The sequence below is a fragment of the Sminthopsis crassicaudata genome, chromosome 2, assembly GCF_048593235.1.
Source record: "Sminthopsis crassicaudata isolate SCR6 chromosome 2, ASM4859323v1, whole genome shotgun sequence".
Classification (NCBI taxonomy): Eukaryota; Metazoa; Chordata; class Mammalia; order Dasyuromorphia; family Dasyuridae; genus Sminthopsis; species Sminthopsis crassicaudata.
Genome location: NC_133618.1, coordinates 49,143,392 through 49,168,296, shown reverse-complemented (window position 1 = coordinate 49,168,296; position 24,905 = coordinate 49,143,392). Strand labels below are relative to the sequence as shown.

At 36.6% G+C, this 24,905-nt stretch overlaps 1 protein-coding gene across 2 annotated transcripts in view; it reads left to right on the top strand.

Moving 5' to 3' along the window:
- ACSF3 (acyl-CoA synthetase family member 3) overlaps nt 1-24,905 on the top strand; it is a 233,076-nt gene that overhangs the window by 40,018 nt on the left and 168,153 nt on the right. For both annotated transcript variants that reach the window (XM_074286183.1, XM_074286182.1), the window contains exons 2-3: nt 3,368-4,087; nt 5,717-5,872. In XM_074286183.1, the coding sequence (XP_074142284.1) occupies nt 3,395-4,087; nt 5,717-5,872 (849 nt within the window). In that variant the 5' untranslated portion in view covers nt 3,368-3,394. The remainder of the gene's footprint in view (nt 1-3,367; nt 4,088-5,716; nt 5,873-24,905) is intronic.

Here is a 24,905-nt window from a genome sequence, read left to right as displayed (position 1 = left end):
GTAATACTTTTCCACAGAGTCCTCACACTGATGATCTTAGAGTAGCTGATGGATCAACCAAGAAATCTTTTAAAGGTACCAGGAATATTATCTCTATTTATGTACCCCAATTTGTGGTAGTGAGAATGAAACTGTTCCTCCCTTCCTATATTCAGTCAGTAGAAACATCATGTATATATATATACATACATATCCACACGTGTGTGCATATGTGTGTGCCTGTGAATGTGTGTATTTGTATGGGCAAAGCTGTGACCTGTTGGGGAGATGAGGAAATGTTTTTATGGAGAAGTTATTGTCCACTCTTAGCTATGAAGAAAACCAAAGATTCCAAATGGCGACAGTAAGGTAGGAAGCCATTCCAGAGTAATAGCTGATGCATAGCCTTGAGGCTGGGAAATCATATCTGAGGAAGAGTAAGAAGCTGGACTATAGAGAATGAAAACAGAAATGATGTATCATGAAATGGAAATGGTTGGTTGCAATCAGGTTGTAAAGGGCAGGAGGTTTGTTAAGTATTGGGAGGATATCAGGCTATCATTTGGCATGGCATTTGAACTTTTAAAAAGCAAATGCCACCCTTCTCAGCACAAAAATTCACATGATTTTTTAAAATTGCCATTTACAGTGTGATCATGTGACACATAGGAAGCACGATAATCCCTAAAATGCTGAAGATGAAAACAGGCAAATTCATCTTTTTTCATCTGCTCATTTGAGTCTCTTGATGAGAAATTAGCTTTTCTTAGCCAGGTTATTCATATTTTCCAACAAGGTTTTATTTTTGCTTTTGTTTTAATCATTCAAAACTTATCTCCAATATATTTTACTTTATTAAGATTTCAGTTTTGTTACTTAGCAGTATTATTACATTTATGGGTTTTTAAAAATATATTACCTCCATTTCCCAAAGTATTCTTACCTCTCCCTGAAAACCCTCTCTCATAACAAAGAAGAAAAAAATGGAAGAAAATGCTGGGCCCAAAGTCAGGAAGACTCTTCTCTTCCTGAGGTCAAATCTGGCTTCAGATACTTAACCGCTGTGTGACCCTGGACAAGTCACTTAATCCTGTTTGCCTCAGTTTTTTCATCTATAAAATGAGCTAGAGAAGGAAATGACAAACTACTCCAGTTTCTTTTGCCAAGAAAACCCCAGAGAGGGTCCCAAAGAGGCAGACACAACTGAAAATGACTGAACAATAAATCAACTTATCAAAAAAGTCCTACATAACGTGCAGAGTCTCACACTCATAGACTCACACTTCTGCATAGAAGCAGAGGGAGATGTCATTTCATATTTCTTTTTGGGAGCCCAAGCTTGGTCATTATGATTTCACAACATTCAGTTATGATTATTTTGTTGGTATTTTTTCTATTTCCACTGTTGGTAGTATTCAAATATATATTGTTTTCCTGATTTTGCTTACTTCAGTTTTTATCAATTTATAGATTTTTAAAAAATATTTTTCTATGTTTATTATGTTTATTGTTCCTTTGTAGGTTAATAATATTCCATTAAATTTATGTACCCCAATTTGCCTATCCATTTTCCAACTGATAAGCATCTACTTTATTCCATCCAGTTCTTTACTTTCACAGAATAGCACTATTATAATTATTTTGGTATATAGGGGACTTTTCTTTTTTATCATTGATCTCTAACAGGCCCTCTGAATCAAACATAAATATTCCAGTCACTTTCCTGGAATAATTCCAAATTGTTTTTCAAAATGATCAGAACAATTCATAGCTCCACCAGTGGTGCATTTAGTGTACCTGTCTTTCCATAGTCTCTCCAACATTGACTACTCATATCTTTTCTCATCTTTGCCAATTTGCTGAGTGTGAGATATAACCTTAGGATGTTTTGATTAACCGGTCTCTGTTATTTGTAATTTGGAGTATTCGTTTAAATGATTATTAATCATTTGCTGTTTTTTTTCTTGAACACTCTTTTCCTTTGGTGAGTGGTACTTGGTTTTATACATTTCTGTTTGTTGTAGTTATAGCTTAAATGTCAGAACCTTACTAGAAATATTTAATCCAAAGATTTTCTCCATAATAGAGTACTCCCCTTCTTATTCTAAACGTATTAATTTTTTTTAATGCAAAAGCTTTTCATTAAAAAAAATTAATTGACATCCTCTTTTTTGATATCATCTAATTTTCCCCCTGTATTTCTCACTTTTCTCATAACCGTTTATTATAACAAAGAGCTTTTTTTTTTTTTTTTTTTTAATAAAGAGAAAATGAAAAAGAGAAACAACCAAAAATGAATTTAAGGCCTTTTATAGTCTAGCTCTCTCTACCCTACCTCACATCTTTCTAGGCTTCTCACACCTTACATCTCTTCCCCCAACATCTGCAATCCAGTGACTGGTCGGTCTCCTTGCTGTACTTAACATAAGATAGTCCATCTCCTTAAATTACCACCCTTCCCAGGCATTTTTATTGACTGTCACATACTTGAAATTCTTTTCTGCCTCCTAACTCTTCCATGGCCTTGGATAGTCCCATCTTTTACAAGAAATTTTTCTTGATTCCCCTTCTTCTAGTGCCTTTCCCAACTGATCCTGTATATATCTTGTTTGTACATAGTTATTTGCATATTGTTTCCCTCATTTGATTGTAAACTTCTTAAGGGCAGGCACTATTTTTTACTTTTCTTTGTATCGCTAGCACTTAGCACAGTGCCTCCCATGTAGTCAGTGCTTTATAAATGTTTGTTAGTCACTGATTATAGATACTATGCCATGTGCAAGCCATCCATCATTCTTCCTATACGACTGACCTGCCTACTTTTCCAGTTATCCATGTCCTTTATGATAGTTTTCCCACCATTTCGTGTGTTCAGGCCATTGTTAGTAATATGTTATAGTCTGCCTACACCTACCATGAATCTTCCCCCTGCTTTGAGGGTTCTCCTGAGACTTTAATTCTTCTAAGCTCTTGTTATGACCTTTATGTAGGCATGTAAGCAGTATAAAAAGAATATTGAGACAGAGTGGGCTTTTGTGGTAGAGAGGAAATTGGGATCATTGAAAATGCTTGCTTAATCTCCTCTTCTTCATCTCCGGACCTGGCTCATTGTCCATTTGGTGGAAAGTGAGGAAGAGAGTGCTAAGAATTGATCCATGAATTTTTAAATACTCAAAAATAGTACATTGCAAAAGTACCAGTAGTTCATTTGTGTATGTTACTTTAAGCTTTGAAAAGTAAGCTAAATTTCATTTTGATTTTATTTGTAAGTCTTTAAAAAATTATGAGGATTCTGACTCAAATTTACCTCTTTTATGTGGTAAGGAAAATATTTGTATAAATTGTAACATAGGTTGTAATATGTTTGTTCATAATTCTTTTTTTGCAGCCTCAAACCTAGATAAATATAGGTAAAATGTTTATCAGCTTGAAGCCTCTCCACATGAGCTTGTCATTCCAGCGTCTAGTTCATGCCCTGACCTATTGTCGGCAGGGTTCCTTAAGACTCAGAAAGCATGGCCATCTCAGAAACCATCTGCACACAACCAGAGCAACCTATTCAGAAAAGATTGCTCCAGTGTTCACCAGAGCTTTGGCATATGGGGACAAAATCGCCCTGGTTGACCACCGTGGACAGTATACATACAAAGACCTTTACTACAAAAGTCTTCGTTTATCCCAGGAAATATGCAAGATTCACAACTGTCCCAGTGGAGACATTAAGGGAGAAAGGATCTCCTTCATCTGCTCCAATGATGTGTCTTATGTCATTGCCCAGTGGGCATCCTGGATGAGTGGAGGTATTGCTGTTCCTTTGTATAAGAAGCATCCAGCATCTGAGCTGGAATACGTCATTCAGGATTCCCAGAGCTCTTTAGTCATTGCGGGCAGTGAGTATGTGGATCTTTTAACTCCCATTGTTAACAAGATAGGGGTATCGTTTTTGCCCCTTACATCCACAGTCTATGATGGAGTAGCAGATGAACTAACCCAAGAGTGTGCCCCCCAATTGGAGTGGAGAGACAGGGGGGCCATGATCATCTACACAAGTGGGACGACGGGCAGACCTAAAGGAGTCCTAAGTACACACGAGAATCTAAAAGCAGTGGTGAGTTGACTTGTTTGTGTTGCTCTAGAATATCTGCCTCTGGTGGGAAATGTTCAGGAAAGGGTTCATAATTAACTAAGTATTGTCTCAGAGTTTCCTGGCTTAGACTCTACAGTTAGAAGCTAATAACCTGAGGTCAAATTTAGAGATCCATTCATTTAATTTTCTGTAGGATAACTAGAAAGGTATCACTATCTTAGCTGAATTGTTCAATCGTTTTTTCAATTGTATTCAAATCTTTGTGATCCCAGTTGGGGTTTTCTTGGCAAAGATACTGGAGTGGTTTGCCATTTCTTTCTCTATCTCATAGATGAAGAAACTGAGACAAATAGTTTTTCCTGTATTTTCTATTTGCTCAGGGTCACATAATTAGTAAGTGTCTGAGGCTGGATTTGAACTTAAGTCTTCCTGACCTGACACTCTATCCCCTGTACCACCTAGGTGCCTCCTTAGCTGAATTAGATCTTGGCTGATTTGAGTCATGTGAAGATCTTATGTCATTTAGTTAAATAATCTCTTCCCTTTCTGCTTAACCCTCCACACAGTTTCTGATGATTTTCTTTAAGCACAGATCTGACCCTGTCCCCCCCCATTTCTTCCCACTTCATAAATTCTAGTTGCTTTCTTACTTTCTCTAGAAATAAAGTATAAACTCCTTTGTCTGGCTTTTAAAGCTGTTCAAAGCCTGGCCTCAACCTATCTTATCAGTCTCATTTCACCTCACCTATATGTCTGCTTCTCTGGTCCAACCAAACTGGTCTTCTCTCTGTTCTTCACATGTGGGTCACCCTCCTCACATTGCCTTTGTTCTGGCCATCTTGCATACTTCCCTTAACCTGAAAGAGTCATTCTCATCCATTCAGATGCAGATCAGGAATCACCTTTTAAGTGAAGTCTTTCCTGACCCCTCAAACTGCTTGTGTCTCCAGAATCCCCAATTTACTTAGATCAATTTTGTCTAGATCTATACATATACCTGTCTTCTCCCTGAGAGAAGGGATTATCTCATGTTTGTCTTTATTTCCTCACACACTAAATCAGTGCCTGGCATATTCATGCTAGAAATTTAATAATTAATAAATGCTTCTTCATTGATTAAAAGAGTTATGTATCACTTTTTATTAGCTAATAATATAACTTTTTTGAAGATAAAGAAGGGAAAATGATTAAGACAATAAATTCATTAATTGTCAGAAACTTATTTCAAATAAATAGTGATTCTATGAAAGACAATGTGGAAAGAGAAGACCTGAATTCAAATCCTGTCTCTGGATTTGTTAGCTGTGACTACCTGGGTATTATTTTTCTCATCTATAAAATGAAAGGTTGCTTTAGCTATCCTCTGAAGTTCCTTCAAGATCTAACATTTCTCATTTATGTGTATTTTTTTTAAATTAAGAAAATATTTTAAATTAAGTCATTATTTTTTCTTTGATTATCTTTGATGACTTTTCTCTGGAAATTTTTATTATACAATATGTATATTTTAGATTGAAAAGCTAAAAAAAAATAAGGAAGCTTTCCACAGGGACCTATCCTAGAACTTCCTTTATTTAAGTCATAGCAATGCTCATTGATACCTGCCTGTCATTCTGTGCTTTCCAAGGCCTTGTGTTTGCTTCCTTCCAGATAACAGGACTTGTTAACAAATGGGCATGGACAAAAGATGATGTGATCCTTCACGTGCTCCCATTGCACCATGTCCATGGCGTGGTCAACAAGATGCTTTGTCCATTCTGGGTAGGAGCTACCTGTGTCATGCTGCCTGAATTCAATGCCAAAGTGGTAAGTCTGATGATATTCTGGCTTACAGAATTCACAGGTGGGTGCCAGCTCTTGTATGTGAATTATTGAGGGACAGATCTTTCTCTCCTTGTTTTCTATCTCTTGGGCGTTTTGTAACTTAGGATTTCGTTCAGAAGATAAAGAAGATCAAAGAGAGGAGAGGGAATTCCCATCTGCGTTTTTACTAGCATGAGGAATGTAGTAGGTAAAGATTTAGATGAGTTTAAATCCTGCCTCAGACCCTGGGCAAGTGGCTTAATCTCTCTAAGCCTCAGTTTCCTTATCTGTAAAATGAAAGAGTTGGTCTTGATGGTCTCTGAGATCCTTTTAGTTCTAAATCTACAGTCCGTGGTCCATGAGCTCTCCTCGTTGTGATGCCTGATTGAGGAACAGATTGTTAAGATGATCAGTTTACTCAAGGATTTCTTATTTGTCTATGGGCAGAGAGAACTCTGGATTTGGACTCCCAGGGTCTGAATTGTCTCAGCGCTTTTACATGTTTCTTATGTGACTTTGAGCCTGACATTTAACCACTCTCAGCCTCAGTTTATTCCCCTCTAAGTGAGGGAGGCTGGATTAGACGAACAGTTGATCTCTTCTAACTCTTAAGTCGATGATGCTACGAGCCTGTCATTTACTCACAATAATCCTGTCCTTCATCAAGGAAAGCCAATAGTTCTCCAGTGGCATTATGTATGAATGTGGTTGCAGTGTAGAATAAAATGTACTCTGTAGGTCTTAGAGTTTATGCTTTCTGGAGTGAGACAGGAGGAAGGCTGAGGTGACCGGAATAATTGAATGTGCTGTCAAGTAAAGGTAGATTGCCCTTACCAGAACAAATGGCCCTGAAGCACATTTATGTGATGTTAAGAGGATCATATTTTCTGATTGATTAGCATTATAATGTTATACCACCTCAAAAGTCTCATTCATGAAAAAAAAAGTTTGACATTTTTGATGAAAAATCCTAATTTTATGACCAAACATTAACAGCAGTTCTCAAAATAAATTACAAAATACGAAAACTATCTCATTTTGACATTTTTATACCTGAAATTCTATTGACATTTGGCTAAATTGATGTATGCCAAAGAGTCCTAAGAGACTGCCTGTCTCTTTAGAGATTGTCTGCTAAGGAAGGACATCTCTGCTTCCTAGTTGCACTTAGTTCAATGTCTGGCACATAGTAGGCACTTAAATGCTTTTTGGCTTGATTGGACTTGAGTCTATAAGGATAAAGTGGATTTCTTTGTCCAAAGTAAAGTTTTTCTTTAAAAATATAAAAAGTGATATTTATTTTGTGTTTGCTTTTATTGTAGTTATGTTATGTCTGACTCTGTGATTCCCATTTGGAATTTTCATGGCAAAGATTCTGGAGTGGTTTGTTATTTTCTTCTCTTATCTCATTTTACAAATGAGGAAACTGAGGCAAAAGGGGTTACATGAATTGCCCAGGCCCATGTAGATAGGAAGTATCTTGAGCTAGTCTTTCTGGTTCCAGGCCTAGTGCTATATCTACAATGCCAGCTGCCCCATTTATTTTGTTATGGGATTAAAAAAAAAAAAAAAAACACTAGAATTTCTTAAAGTACATGATTTGTTTGAAAAGATCTGATTTACTTTACATGTCCACAGGGCAGTGAATGACATCATGTTGGACTCCAGTGATCTAGGGGGCAATGAATGACATCATGCTGGACATCAGTGATCTAGAGGGCAAAAAGTGATGTCCTGTTGGGCACCAGTGATCCAGAGGCATGAATGATGCCATGATTCGTGTCAGAGGGCAATGAATAATACTTTATTGGGTGCCATTGATCTGGAGGGCAATGAATAATATCATATTAGGTATTGAGGTTGTTTCCAGTGGTAATTTGTGGGTTAGAACTGGTGCAGAGATATCATCTAAGATGTTTGGATTTGGACTAAATGTGAGGAATAATTGCTAGTCAACTGCCTCAAATTTATGCTGGTATCATACAGAGGAAGGTCTATGCCATGTTGGATGAGGGTATATGGAAGGATATTGACAATTGAATGGGAAAAAAAGACATGAATGGAGGTGAGATCATAGTAAATTTGTTTCAAGTATCTGTGTTGGAAAATTCATGGATCAGGAGATGGCTTACCTTTTTCCTTTTTTTTTTCTCCCTCATATCATTTATATAAAGGAAAAGCTAATGATATTAAACTTTATTTTTGTGGCCAAAAGCTTTGATCCCTATCCCTGAACAGTGGGTAAAAATAAATCATGCTCCAGTAAAGTTCCTTTTAGAGGATATTGTCATTTTTTTCTTCATTTCATCAAACTATTTTGAACAGTATACAGTATTGCCCTTTCCTGGAGCTATTTGTGTGATAATCTTCATCATAATAACAACTCACATATATATTATTTCAAGGTTTCCAAAGTACTTGGCTCATAGCAACTTTGTGTTGTATGTAGTGTCAATATTATTATATACATTTCACAAATGAAAAAAGGGAAGTTCAGAGAAATGGATTGACCTCGACCTTAGTCACTTGGTTCATAAGTGTTAGAGCTTGTATTTGAAACTGGGCTTCCTGAGTCCAGCATTCATTTACTCTGCTTCCAGCCAACTGTTCATCCCAGCTGTAGGTCAAATCAGCTTTTTGAGGATGTCTAGAAGCTGTATAGAGGCTTATGTAAAAGTCTCACTAAAGTCAATTACTAGTTTGAATATTTCTTCTTCAATGGAAATATTTTCATTTTTTAAAAAGATACATTAAAATGTTATAAAACACATCCAAATCAAATAACTATTGACTAAACTATGAGAGATTTCTGAATAGTTGAGATTCCAGCGCTCTCAATTCCCAATGCTTCTGATATCTTTGGTGAGCCCCGCCTTTAAGTCTCTTCCTACCATATTCCATCCCAGTGATGAGCCACTTCAGCCTAAATGATGTGTTGGAGTAATTAATGGAGGGAAGAGGAAGTGTTAGGCTCAAAGATGAGATGGACCAAAACTGTATGCACACTTCTTTACGTCCTGTGGCATTTAGTGATTGATGGCCCCTTCCACAATCGTGTTTCTCTGTGCTGCTCTCCCGACATCCTTGGATCAATGAGCTGACGTTGAAGAATGGGTTCTGGAGGAGGGAGGGAAGAGGGGCACCTGAGGCTGCTCGCAGCACTCAGCAGGGATTGACAGCTAAGGGCAAGAGAGGACAGCAATTGAGGACATTTTATATTGACCCTGAAAGCTGACCTTGTGCAGGTGAGGGTTTGCCGAGGAGCTGTTTGTGATGCAGACGCCACGGGCAGCTTGGTCCCCAGAGTTCTGCTGTGCTGTTGGGTCTCTGAAGGATGTAAATTGCCCTTTTCCCCCTTGCCTCCTCTCCCCCTGTTTTGAGGGTCTCCCCTGGGAGTGGAATGGTTTGATTGGCACTACAAAGAAGCCCACAAGGGTAAATCAGACTTTCTTGTGTAATTTAATGCAAGCCGCCATTCAGTTTGAGCCTATTTTCACCAGCTGTTTACAGAATGCCCTTTGCTACTGAAATCAACTTTCAAAAAAGAAGCACAATTTCAATTGAGGTTTTCTCAGGAGTGGGAGTTTTGCTACTTTAGGTTAAAAAGTGGGATGGGAGCTAAATCACTTGACAGGTAGACTGAAAAGGGGTAAAGGACTAGCCCACATCAGACAAATATGGCCTTATGTGAAGGTGGGTCAAGAAAGTAATGATGGGTTGAGTCTTAATTTGTGACATTTTATTATATCAAATCAGTTTTTCTTTATCAAAAACAAATAGGTCCAGATCTGATGTCTGCTTGGTTTCTATGAGATTCTACTGGGCTGAATTCTATTCATACCTACAAAGGTGAAGAGAATGCACTCTATAGGATATTGTCCTTTGGAATGACATGTAGGTAGGACTTTGTGTTTCTAGCTGAATGCTGGTAGAATCAAATGCTAAAAGATTACAGGAAAATAATAGATTAAAAATGAAAGTAAGCATGGCTAATTTTCCTCTTCAATTAAGATAGATTCTCAGTCTAAAGGCCAGCATTTTGTAAGCTGTGAACTCTGGAACTTTAGTAGTCCAGGAAAGGTTACTGATGGCTATCACCTTCTCCTCCCACCTTGCCACTTGTTCCATGAGTGGACAAATAGCAGTGATTACATGAGAAAGAACATAAGGAATATCTCATGTTTAGTACTTTTTCTGCCACTCAAGAGATTGAGAATTTTCTTTTAAGTCTTCATCCTCTCTTGGAGTTTCACTTAGGTATAAGAATTGAAATTCTCTATCCTTAGTCAAATATTCAGGGTACAAAAACTTCTTTACTACAATGAGAAATATAAAGTAGGTGCAGGAAGGTAAATTACAAGTATTCAGTTTGGTGATGCTTGAAATACAACCCTAGTTTATCAATTCTAATTGGTGTATTTCCCAGGCCAGCTAATTTACTCAGCAGGAGTCCTTTCTGGCTGGGCTTCTGGTCCACGATATTATCTGCACTATACTTCCACACTGACCCATTCTTTCTTCCTCTGGGTACCACAGTTTATTTAGCTATTCCCAAATCAATGGATTATTTTTTTTTAATAATTGCAATCTTTTTTCAATAAGCCTCCTCCTTCTCAAATCCTTCCATGAAGTAAGAAAAACACTAAAGACAAATCAACCTACATAGCTAATGAATCTGATCATGTCTTTAATCTTCTTTTCTACTAAAAGAAGGAAAGTTTTTCACACCATTTTTAGGTCACCTACAACTTGATAGTTTAAATGTAAGATTTTTGTCAAGTGACCAAAAAATAGTTATACTATACCGATAGAAAAACTAAACAACATTAAAATTGGATTTCTCACTGGAAATGAAATTGGAAGACATCAAGATATTTCCATTTTCAGGTTTTCTCTCCTTCAAGGGAAAGGATATACCATAAGTTTTTCCCAATAAAGTGACCAACAGAATTGGCAGAGCTGATTTAATCATATATTTTCAGGTAGTAAGAATTGTTGTTTCTTTGGGATACTGGATTATTTCATTTTGCAGGACTCGAGTACCATTACCTCAAAGATAATGGCAATAATGTTCCAGTATTAGTTACAAAGGATGAAGTAGAATAATTTAATAAGGAAATTGGGTAAGATCCTTCAAATTTAGTTGAAATAATAATAATAACAATAACAATAAAAACATTCATGAGACTCTTTAAGATTTGCAAAACACTTTATAAATATTATTTTGTTTTCATAACAATCTCTTGGGAGGGGGATAAGAGATTCCAGGATAGGTTTCTTTTTTTTTTTTTTTTTTTTTTTTTTTTAAATTTTTTATTATATATATATTTTTATAATATTATCCCTTGTATTCATTTTTCCAAATTATCCCCCCCTCCCTCTATTCCCTCCCCCCGATGACAGGCAATCCCGTACATTTTACATGTGTTACAATATAGTCTAGGTACAATACATGTGTGCGAATATCATTTTCTTGTTGCACAATAAACATTAGAATCCGAAGGTACATGCAACCTGGGCAGACAGATATTAGTGCTAACAATTTACATTCACTTCCCAGTGTTTCTTCTCTGGGTGTAGCTACCTCTGTCCATCATTGATCAACTGGAAGTGAGTTGGATCTTCTTTATGTTGAAGATTTCCACTTCCATCAGAATACATCCTCATATAGTATTGTTGTTGAAGTGTACAGTGATCTTCTGGTTCTGCTCATTTCACTCAGCATCAGTTGATTTAAGTCTCTCCAAGCCTCTCTGTATTCCTCCTGCTGGTCATTTCTTACAGAGCAATAATATTCCATAACCTTCATATACCACAATTTACCCAACCATTCTCCAACTGATGGACATCCATTCATCTTCCAGTTTCTAGCTACAACAAAAAGAGCTGCCACAAACATTTTGGCACATATATGTCTCTTTCCGCTCTTTAGTATTTCTTTGGGATATAAGCCCAGTAGTAGCGCTGCTGGGTCAAAGGGTATGCACAGTTTGATAACTTTTTGGGCATAATTCCAGATTGCTCTCCAGAATGGCTGGATTCTTTCGCAACTCCACCAGCAATGTATTAGTGTCCCAGTTTCCCCACATCCAGGATAGGTTTCTATTTAGAAATCCACTACATCCAGGGCCCGACCAAAAGGAGTTGATTACCTTATCCTTTTAAAAGGCCCGCAAGGGATAGATCTTGAACTGTGCACAAAGTCCCAATTGAGGATGAGTAACTCAAAGAAAACACTATTATGTAGGGTAGAGTAGATTTAACAACACACACACACACACACACACACACACACACACACACAAAAGAATAGGAAGTAATTTTGCAACAACTGAAGATAGATTTAAAGAGGGAAAAAATCATTTCTACATGCTACATGAATATCTTGAAGAAATGAAACCAGATTTTTAAAAATGAAATAAAAGCCTTGGAAGAAAAAAATAATTTAGAACAGATGTGATAAACATATCCAAGAAATAGATTCCTTGAAAACTAAAATTGAGCAAACAGGAATCAATGGCTCCAAGAGACAGCAAGAAATATTAGAACAAAATCAAAAGATTGAAAAATAGAAGAAATTCCAGTATTTAATTTAAATATAAAATATAATATTTTAAAATTTAATATATTTTTAATTTAATATAAAAACAACTGACCTAGAAAATGAATCAAAAAGGTATAAATTAAGAATCTTTGAATTCCCTACAAACTATGTTCTTAGATCTTCAGGATCCTCGTGGCATCTCAGGATCTTAGCACCCTGGGCTGTCCCTCTCTTAATGCTGCTGTTCTGTATTGGTCATTTTCTACTTCCTGAATGCTTCTATGGTCCTTACCATAGAATTTTCTGATGATTCTGACTGATAATGGCTTTCTGACCTTCCTAAGCCATAGTGGATGGAGTTTTCTTGTCTATTGCTGCTTTCAGACACAGAACTCTATAGGAATCATGTGTCTCTCGCTTGACTCTGGTCTCTCCGGGAAGCTGCCCGTTTATATGTCTATGCTAATGCAGGGTTGGCTTTGTGGTCAACCTCCTTTCCTATTGCCCATGGATTTCTGACCAGCTTTTTGTACAATTCCAGTGTGGAAGAAGTCATTTACTGTAGTTTCTAAGTGTATTTCTTGATCATTAGTCAGTCTGTTATGATTTTCAAGTTTTTAATGGAATTGGCGCATGAAAACTGGATGACCTACCCCAGTTCAGGCCTCTATCTTGACCAGAAGTCTTGAGAATTATCAATACATGTCATTTGACCATCTTATGTTATTCTCATCCATGTTCTATAGACCCTCTACAGAACAGTTACCAAACATGCTGGAAGCCTTCTTCTAGGTCATGTTAAAGTTTATAGGTAGCACTCAGCCTATCTGTTACTTTTTATATTTACCACACGATTCCATTCTCATTGACAAATCATACATCTTGAGGAATTTTCTTATGTGATTTCTTGATCATTGTGGCCTCCTTACATTCGCTCTGCATTGCTTCCCTGACCTTTCATCACCAGCACTGTGATTCCTGAGATTGCAATACTGTACAACTGTCAGCTGTTCAATATTGCACAGAGAACATTTATGTTGAAAAGTTGGGTCTTTGCACTGAGGATCAGTAGGATAATCATTAAAGATACTGCCCATTTTCCCAAGAGCAATCCAGCAAACTTTCTTCCTCCTATTCAATTCTGTGGTTAACTCATTGTTCACTTACATTGCCTGTCTTCAGTATATGTACTGATGAATTCAACAGACTGGCCCTCCAGCTGCTTGTCATAATCTGGAGGATAGATATTTAGTTTTCATTCATTTAGTTTTTTACTTTCTAATCCACAGGCCATCTGCTCAATAGCCTCACCAGCAGCCTTTCTTCCCCCTTCCTTGACTACCACTCCCCTATGTATGTTGTCTTCCTCCAATTAAAATATGAACTCTTTAAGGACTGGACTATCTTTGTTTTGTATTGTTTTTAAATAATGGCTTTTTGTTTTCAAGATGCAAGCAAAGATAGTTTTCTACATTCACCCTTGCAGAACCGTGTGTTCCAAATTTTTCTTCTTCCCTTCCTCTTCTTCCCCTCTCTTAAAAAAAAGGAAATAATCCAATAAAGATTAAACATGTTCAATTCTTCTAAATATATTTCCACATTTATCATGCTGCACAAGAAAATTCAAATCAAAAAGAAAAAAAAAGAAAAAAAAGCAAGCAAACGACGATTAAAAAAAAAAAAAAAAAGGTGATAATACTATGTTGTGATCCACATTCAGTCCCCATAGCTCTCTCTGGATGCAGATGGTTCTCTTCATCACTAATCTATTGGAATTGGCCTGAATCACCCCCTGTTGAAAAGAACCAAGCCCATCACAGTTGATCATCACATAATCTTGTTGCTGTGTACAGTGTACTCCTGGTTCTACTCACTTCATTCAGCGTCAGTTCTTGTAAGTCTCTCCAGGCCTTTATGAAATCAAGATATTGATCATTTCTTACAGAACAATAATATTACTTAACATTCATATACCATAACTTATTCAACCATTCTTCAGCTGATGGGCATCTACTCACTTTTCAGTTCCTTGCCACTATAGAAAAGGCTGTGACAAACATTTTTGCACATGTGGATTCTTTTCCCTTTTTTAATGATCTCTTTGGGATAAGGACTGAGACTATCTTTGCATCCCTAGTGTTTAGCATAATGCTTAACACATACAGTAATTGCTTAATAAGTACTTGTTCATTCACATATAGTAAGTGCTTAATAAATGCTTTTTCATTCATTATTCCAGTATGATGTTGATTTCTTTTGAATAATCATGGGTCTCCTTTTGAAAACTCCATAGTATTTCAAGTCTTAATGCAATCAGCACAGTATCATCCATCAATAGGCATTTCTAGTTAATTTCACTATTAGAGATTCTTTTTCCATTTGGATTTTCCTTAAATATCCCTGTGCATATCTATAAAACAGTAAAGACTTCTAGGTGAATGGATTTTCCAAAGAAGTAGGAAACAAGACTCCTACAGAATGAGAAGTCCCTGAAGATTGGCAATTAGGTACTGGTAGAAGAAAAGTCCCCATGTTAATGAGGTCATGGATTCAGCCAAGTATCAAAGAAGCAGGCCCAGACCTGCCATCTAGATTTATACAAAAGATAAGTTTTGCGGGATTTATTTACTCTTTGCTTTGTAAAATGATTTCCTGCAGGATTCCTTTAAACAGCCAGCTGTCTTCATACTTTAAAAATATAATTTGATTTGCACATAATTTTCCATAACCTGTTTATACTGTGAAGTAAGGTATGTGTATTCACCAAAAACCTGTAGTAGAGACCTCGACTGGGCAGGCTTTCCTTATTCACCCTGTTCCTGTTAATGAGCCTCATCCCTGTTTTGGAGAGGACAGAGGAGAAAGAGGAAGACAGAAAGAGGGAATGGGAGAGAGAAGGAGAAGGAATGGGAAAGGGAAGGAAGGAAAACAGTAAGAGAGTGAAGAGCAGGGGAAAGGGACAGAGAAAAAGGATAGAGATAGAAGGAATAGAGACAGAGAGAAAGGTGGAAAAGGGAAGAAGCAGGGAGGAGAAGAGGGAGGGAGAAGAGGACACATCTTATCAATTTTTCAGTGTTGATTGTGAGATTGCAGCAGCTGAAAAACTGGAATTTCACCCTGTATGTGGGGTGTGTATGTATGTATGTGCGCCTGCGCATGTGAGATTACCTTCCTCGCCACTAATTATAGTCCTATCTGATTTCTATGTGGGCCAGAGTACAAAAGGATTCTCAACTTTAAGGGTTCATATCATTTAGTATGTCTGATAATAGCACTGACTGGCATTTCCATAGCACTTGAAAGCTTTCAAAGTACTTTCTGTGCAATATGTCACTTGAACTTTAGAAGAGCCCTGTTCAGTAGGGACTTTGGAAGTCTTACCCTCATTTTACCAAAGATCAGGGGGATAATCATCCCTGGTCACATGCCTAGTGAGTGTCAGAGCTGAGATTTGTACTCAGGTCTTTCAAGCTTCACTTCCTGCCTTCTGCCCATTATTCCACATGTCCTAATTGGCAGTTATTTTTTGCTCCCATTTCCCCCAATTGCTTCTATTTGTTTCTTTGGTAACCAAGGATCTATTTAATATATTGAGGCAGTCATCCAGTGTCTATATCTTGGTGGTAATAAATGTGCTTTGTTTCCATATTGAAATCTTTTTTTTTTTTTTATTAAAGCTTTTTTATTTTTCAAAACATATGCATAGACAATTCTTCAACATTAGCCCTTACAAAACTCTGTGTTCCAATTTCTCCCCCTTCTCCCACCCCCTCCCCTAGATAGCAAGGAGTCCAATATATGCTAAACATGGTAGAAATATGTTAAATCATATATCATATATATATATATATATATATATATATATAATACACCCACACACACACACATATATATGTATGTATGTATGTATGTTTAATTAGCATGCTGCACAAGAAAAAAAGAGAAGCAAAATAAAATGCAAGCAAACAACAACAGAAAACATGAAAATCTATGTTGTAAACCACACTCAGTTCCCACAGGCCTCTCTCTGGGTGTAGATAGCTCTCTTTATCACTGAATAATTGGAACTGGTTTGAATCATCTCGTTGAAGAGAGCCACATCCATCAGAATTGAAAATCGTATCTTCTTGTTGCCATGTACAATGATCTTCTGGTTTTGCTCATTTCACTTAGCATCAGTTCACGCAAATTCTCTAAAATCATCCTGCTGGGTCATTTCTTACAGAACAATAATATTCCATGACATTCATGTGCCATCATTTATTCAGCCACTCTCCAATTGATAGACATCCACTCACTTTCCACTACAAAAACCACAAACATTTTTGCATGTCTGAGTCCCTTTCCCTCCTTTGGGATATAAGCCCTGTAGAAACATCCTGGATCAAAGGGTATGCACAGTTTAATAGTCTTTTGAGCATGGTTCCAAATTGCTCTCCAGAATGGTTGGATCCATTCACAGTTTCACCAACACTGTATCAGTGAGCCAGTTTTCCCACATCCCCTCCAACATTCATCATTATCTTTTCCAGTCATCTTAGCCAATCTGACAGGTGTGTAGTAGTTTCTTAGAGTTGTCTTAATTTGCATTTCTCTGATCAATAGTGATTTGGAGCATTTTTTCATATGACTAGAAATTGTTTCAATTTCTTCATCTGAAAATTTTTAACCTTTGACCATTTATCAATTGGAGAATGGTTTGAATTCTTATAGATTTGAGGTAATGCTCTATATATTTTAGAAATGAGGCCTTTATCAGAACCTTTGAATGTAAAAATATTTTCCTAATTGATTGCTTCTCTTCTAATCTTGTCTACATTAGTTTTGTTTGTACAAAAACTTTTGAACTTAATATAATCAAAATTACTTATTTTGTGATCAATAATGATCTCCAGTTTCTCTTTGGTCACAAATTCCCTTCTCCCCCACAGATCTGAGAGATAAACTATCCTATGTTCTTCTAATATGTTTATAATATCATTCTTTATGTCTAGATCATGAACCCATTTTGATCTTATCTTGATGTACAGTGTTAAGTGTGGGTCCATGTCTAGTTTCTGCCATACTAATTTCCAATTTTCCCAGCAGTTTTTGTCAAATAGTGGATTCTTATTCCAAAAGTTGGGGCCTTGGGTTTGTCAAACACTAGATTGCTATAGTTATTGATTTTTTTTGTCCTGTGAACCTAACTTATTCCACTGATCAACTAGTCTATTTCTTAGCCAGTACCAAATGGTTTTCCATGGTGAAATCTTTATGACTGTTTCCAGTGTAGGATTATAGAGTTTAGGGATAAAAGGGAACTTAAAGGTTATCTACTCTGACTTCATTTTATAGATTGGGAAACTGAGACTCTATGCAGTAAAGTGATTTCCCCCAAAAATTACATAGAAGTAATCAAAGTCACATAAGTAATAGCACTGGAATATAAAATCAGGTGCTCTCCTTTGAAATATTGTGCCATTTCCACTAAACCACAGTGCCATCCACATGGACCATGGGTTAGTATATTTACTTTTCATCTGGGCCTCATTTAAAGTTTGTTTGGTTTTATTTTTATAGGCTTTTTTGTTGTTGTTGTTTGGTTTTGTTTGTTTGTTTGTTTGTTTGTTTTGGTCTTGGTTGGCATACTAACCATGTGAAGAGTCCCATTGTAGAATAAAGAGACATTATAAGGTGAAATACTGAATTTTTATTTTGGGTGGCAGAAGAAAGCACAAATCATGTATTGGTTCTCATACTTGCCAGAGTTTTGCTGAGTGAAGAATCAATTCCTCCGAAGCATTTGTTATCTTTCCAGTAGTAAGAATTTCAATCCCTGGATTTATTATCCCCAAGAACATTGGATACTATTTCCAGGCAATATTGAGCTAGTTATCTGTGACCTGATTGTAAGATGATTTGGTTGAAAGTCAGAAAAGGAAATTTGGAGGACAGCAAGTAATAGATGTATGGATTGGGTTTGATAATTTCTTAGAAACCTTGAATCAAACAAGTGATAAAGTTTTCCTTTTCTGTAAATCTGTCTTTAGCCCTTAGCTTTCTTTCCAAAGTAATGTCTTTTGATGTGTGGATATAAAATAAAAAATGAAAGCCAGAGCCTGTCATGTGCATTTATATTTCTAGGTCCCAGGGAAAAAGCATTTGCTTCTTTTAGCATGCCTGAAGCATAGTAAGGAGTTTAAAAGCTTCAGCCTGGAATGCAGAGGGACCATCAAGTAACACTGATGAATAAATGATAAAAACCCAAGTCATGGGGAGCACAAACAGTTTCAGGTTCTAACAGACATGAGAATGAAGCCACAGATGACCTGATTTCCTTTTGAAAAAAAGACTGTTTCTGTCTCACATATTGCTGTGAACAGCTTGTGTTGAGCTAACCACTGGGATTTCCACCGTTTAAGAGAGAGCAGAGTTCTTTGAGCACTGCATAGAGACTTGGTTCTCATGTGAATATAAATTTAATAGGGCAGTGTAGAAATTGTACCATTCTCTTCTGCGTGTTTGTCAGTGTTGGGCAGTATGCTAGAATTTCTGCATATCTGGGAGTCCTCTAGATCTTGTGATTTTCTGAAAATTGATTTCCATCTTTCAGCCATGTTGACTACAACCCCGGGATCCTATATGGCCTATTAACAAACGGTATTGTTTCTCTGAAAATGGCAAACCTTTTGAAATCGAGGAGAGAGAGAGAAGGGGCACAGGGAGGAGAGAAAAGGACTTTCCAGTTTTCAATTCAATTAATTTCACAGGAATTATTTAATTTGTAAATTTATTTTTGTTAATACCAATTATTAATAAAATTTAGAGTTTGAAGGCACCTGAGAAGTGATCTAGTCCATTTCTCAGTTTTTAGAAAAGGAAACTGAGGACTAGGTGGCTTGTGCTGGGTCCCATTACTGGAGCTCAGCCTATGCTACTCTGACTCTAAAGTCAAGTGTCCTTCCCATGATAGCATGCTATTGTTTAATGTAGGTCATTTCAAAAAATATTCGATAATGGTTTTTTTGTGCTAAGTGATGGAGAAGATTCAAGTTTAGAAAAGACATGAGCCCTGCCCTTTTAAAGCTTATGGTCCTTTAAGGATAAAGCACCTTCCCACAGATGGGCGGATGGATATATTGCAAATGTGAAAATACATGCTACACTTCAAGATCTAAAAGAAGGTGCTGTTTAATTGGGGGAATTGAGGGGAATCATTGAGCATGTTCATGGAGGAGATACCATTTGATTTGGGCTTTATAGGAGGGGAATTCTACGAGGACAAATGGAGGGAAACGATATTCTAAGTATGGGGAACTGCATGAGCAAAGAACAAGAAAGGAACTAGATATATTTGGGATCAGAGTATGAAGTGCAATGAGGAAAATAATAATGATATAAAATTAACTGAGATAAATGTAACATCAGACTGAAATCTCCGGGCATTTTCTTTGGTTCTACTCCATGCCTGGAATGCTCTTCCTTTTCCCATTCCCACTGGCTTCCTTTTAAGTTACATCTAAAATCACACCTTCTACAGGAAGCCTTTCCTAACTCTCTTATTTGGAGTGCTTTCCCTCTGTTAATTATTTCCTGTTTATTCTGAACATAGGTTGTTTGTACATATTGTTTGCTTGTTGCTTTCCCTATTAGATTGTAAGCTTCTTAAGGAGCTTACAAAAGACTGACTTTTTCCTCTTTTTGTATTCCCAGGGTTTAGCAAAGTGCCTGCCACATAGTAATAAATCTTGAGAGACTGAATGTAGAGAGACCATTGTAGAGCACTGATGATTTAATTACAAGATTAAATTATGAGGAGAAAATTTTGGTATGAAATCATAAGAGATAAAGTAGCACCAGTTTGTGAAAAAGCTTTAAATGCTATGAAAAAAAGACCAGAACTTTGTTCAGAAGATTGTAGGGGACTACTGGAGATTTTCAAATAGAGGTGTGACATGAACATTTGATAGTAATGTAAAGGAAAGGCTTGAAGAGATTAAGGATACAGCTTAGCCTGTATGAATAACAACAATAATAGAAATCATTTGTATATGCTTTAAAGTTTACAAAACTCTTTAGACATATTATCTCATTTTATCCCTACAACTATCTTGGGATTATTATTGGTGTTGGAAACTGAGGCAGATAGAGGTTATGTAATTTTCCAGGATCACTTAGCTAGTAAATATTTGAATTTGTGTCTTCCTGACTCCAGGTCCAGTGCCATATCCCCTCTACCATCTAGCTGTTTATTTAGTGAAACTTCCATTTAAGAAAAGGGTATTGTTTGTCCTTTATTTATTAATTTATTTATTAAAGGAATAAAAAATAATTTTAAGTACTCAGGGTAAAAAAGCACCAAACCCTGCTAGAATATCTTCTCATGCAGTTATTTTGAACAAAGCTTCTTAAACTGTAGGTCATGACCCCTACAGGGATTGAAAACTGAATGTGGGGGTTGCAAAATTATGATTTATTATCAGTAAATGTTTGATTTGTTTATTTTTTTATATACCTGTTATCCGGGGTCACATAAAAATTTCTTGGGTAAAAAGGGACCCTGATTTAAGAACATTCAGAGAACCTTATTATTTAACTTTCTCCCAAAACACACCATTACCTGCTTTCTAGTGAATTCTCAATGAAAAGTAAGTCTTCTACCTCAACTCTGTTGTTACATGGCATCATTTCTTAGCTTTTTTGGATTCCTACTGTGGGTTATTCCACAAAGATCAACATCTTCTTCCTTAGTGATTTTCAGCAAAGTTGAACTAATTTTCATTTGAACAAACCAGGAGAGTTCATTTTTGTGCAATGAAATTGTTTTGCCAATATCATTTGGCTGATTTGATCTCCTTGGTTGCATGGAAGATGCCTTCAGATTGCTTCTCTGCAGGTTGGAGCCAGTTTTGATAGGATCATCACTTTCTTCCAATTTGCTTTTATTTTTTCCTTCTTTTTATATGTAAACTCAATGGGAAACATTACTATTTGTCATTTTCAGTGTGATTTTTCACTTCAGCCACATTTCCTCCTCACCCCAATCCCTCAGTAATTTTGATTTTGGGATTGGTTAGACTGTCTACAGATTAATTTTTCCTGACCTCTTCTGAACTTATTTTTGACACCAGACTCTGCAATCCATTTGAAAAGAAAGTATTTGTCTTTTCTTTAAGTGCTGTGCTCTGAGTAGAAACCAAGCAAGTGGAATTTGGAATTTAAAAAATAAATTGTTGTTTGAGCTAGTTGGACTTTTTCAAATCAGTTTCAAGTTTCTCCCTCTGTCCTTTCATTTTGGTTTCTTGTTACCCTTTTGCCACCCTTCTCATTTTAAGAGTTTGTTATTTAGCACATTTTTATATAGTGCTTTTTTGTTTATTTTGCTTTTTAATACTTAATAAATATCCATTGGAGTTTCTCTTAAAGTACATAAAATTTAGGTATGGTGGTAATAAAATTAACTTTAGTGTTAGGTTCTTACTAAGTGCTAATGAGATAATGAGATATTAGGTTCTTACTAAGTGCTAAGTCGGTACTTAATAATTCTCTAGTTCCGGCCTTTGAATTCCTGGGGAAGAGCTTGCATGCTTAGGAGGAGCAAGTTCATTGGTTGAAGTAATTTTTCCCAGAAGCCCTTGCATTATCCCACGCCCATTCTCTGGGAGGATAAAAGAGGGAAGTCACTACTCTGGACAAGAGTTAAGGGCAGCTGTCTGGAGACAATGGTTCTCTATAGGAAGAAGAATCTGTCCGAGAGATTTGAGTTGACACAGCAGATCTCCTCCCAGAGAGTGATCGGCAGTTTCTGGAGACAACAGCACGCTACAAATTGGTGCCCAACGTGGGGCAAGGACTCTTGCTTATCCTGACAAGGACTTAATTCCGAGCCCTTCAGAGGAGCTAGACTGGATCATCGCACTTTAGCATCATGTTCATATTGAAAAGTAGTCAGGCCAAGGAAAGGACTTTCCACTAGAGAAAGAACTACTTTGAAAGTGAAGTTGACCCATTCATGAATACCTGCTTCAATCAGGCCTATCTTGCCCATAATAATAGTTTAATATTTTAGCAGATTTCCCATCTTAATATTTTGGACATTACCTTCTTCAGTATTGATCACAGTTCATCCCTGCCTTTGATTAAATCCTGGGTAAGGTCCTGGGTAACCAAGTGGGGTTGGCAGAGAAAGCCTGAAATAAGGTAAGACTGTTCCCTGAAGCAAGCAGAGAAGGGCATTGATAGGGATCAGCTCAATCTTACAGTTTCACCCCCGTAGAGGTCTTTGGTAACCCCACTTTATTATATCTATTCAGAAAGCAAACCCTCAACTTAAATTTTCCCTCTAAATCTTTCCATAGCCTATAGATCTTTGCTGAATCTCTTTTGGGTTAGTCCACCATGATGTTCTGACTCATGATGTCTTTCTACTTCTTATACATAATTAACTCTTAGGGTGCTAAACTCCTATGAATTTAGCTTGTCAGTCAGTGGCATACTCCTACCTCATGGTGTATTCCCTTTTTCCTGGTTGTCATCTTCACTGGGGAACTTGTCTTTTCCACTGTTAATTGTAAAAAAAAAAACAAAATAAAACACCTTTTCTTGCTAACTTCCAAATCTATTTTATATTTACCACTCCTAGTGTGTATTTTACCTCTTCATTTGTCCTAAAATCTTTTATAAATAAAAATACCTTTTGGCAAGGAGAAAGGCCATTGTGAATTTTTTACATTGCTACCAAACCCCAGCATTTGGTGCCAATTGCTCATCCCAGTCTCATCACCTTCCCATTCATGTTCTCTCATGTCTTCCTCAGAAAATCCTTCCAGTACAGTAGAGATCTTCCTCGGTTAAAACACACACACACACACACACACACACTCTTTCATATTAGTCATGATTGAAAAAAAGACAGTCTCCTCCCAAAATGAAAAAAATAAAGAGAAAAAGAATATATCTTGATCAGTATTCTGATTCAGATTCAAATCAGCAGATTAGATTCAGATTCAGATTCAATTCTTTCTCTGGATATGAGTAGTATTTTTCATTATGAGTCCTTTGGAATTATTTGAATCATTGTCTTACTGAAAAGAGCTAAATCATTCACATTTGATCATCACACAATGTTGCTGTTACTATATACAGTGTTCTTCTGGTTCTGCTCACTTCATTTTGTTTCATTTCATGTAAGTCTTTTCAGGTTTTTCTCAAATCATCCTGCTCATCATTTCATATAGCACAGTAATAGTCCATTATCGTCATATACAACTTGTTCAGCTATTCCTCCATTGATGATATCTTCTCAATTTCCAATTCTTTGCCCCCACAAAAAGAGCTGCCAAAAATATTTTTGTATGAGTAGGTTATCCCCCCTTCCCTCTTTGAAAAAAAATCTCTTCGATACAGATCTAATAGTGGTACTGCTTCATCAGAGGGTATGAAGAGTTTTAGAGCCATTTGGGCATAGTTCCAAATTACCCTGTATAGAATGGTTGGATTAGTTAATTAACAACTTCAACAACAGTTCAGTGGTGTCTCAATTTTTATTGAAAGCTACTATTGATAGACACATGATAAGGGTAATCACAGAACCAGCATTTGGGTTGAAACTCTGTGAGACTGATTCTAGTAATCTTGTGAGAAAGCCATAGTTACTTTTCAGCTCTTGGGTCAAAGGAAAATTGTATTCTTCTTCTCCTTTCTCTACCTTGAGGGGACAGTGGTTGGTTTACCCCTAGATTTGTGATGATTGATTATACTAATTCTTCCAGTCCTAACTTTAGGTACTGTTAATAGTTATGAAGTTATCTATCCTTTTAGAGAAGTGAAAATTTCCCTCCATAATTTACTCAATGACCTCCTGTAGCAGTGAATTGCAAACACAGCCTAAATTTTTCTGTCCATTAATTTCATTGTAAATTCCCTTGTTCTCATATTATAAAACAGAATGAAAGCAAGACTGATTAATTTTTACTGTTGTCTCCATCATTTTTTAACATGTCAACTAAATTCCTTTCAATGTTTTTTCCCCCCCTTGGCTGAATAATCCTGTTTTTACCATTGCCGCTTATTTATGCCTATACTTTTATCATCTTGTATGATAATCCATTAAATGCAATAAGTAAACAGACGTAAGTGGGCTGAATCAGTATTTTGATTTCCAAGCAATACACAAAGACACTGCCAGGAGTCACGACGTTGGTGATTCATTAGTGATTGTCCTTCTGAATCAGTCGTGGACCAATATGCTATTTTGCAGCATAGTTGCCAGAAATCCTTTATCTCAAATGAGGCTGAAAGTACCATGGCGAATTGTTGGGAAGCCATTAAGACAAGTGCAAAAACTGGTTTCCACAGTTGCTCTCATAGTTGCTTAAGAAGCTCTTTGCATGTATTCAACTAAGATTTTCTAATTTTAGACATCTCTAACTAGGGACTAGGCTTTCCAACTTTAAAATGTGGTGAAGGGTTGGGGTTTTTTGGTTGTTTCTTTTTGTTGTTATTGTTGTT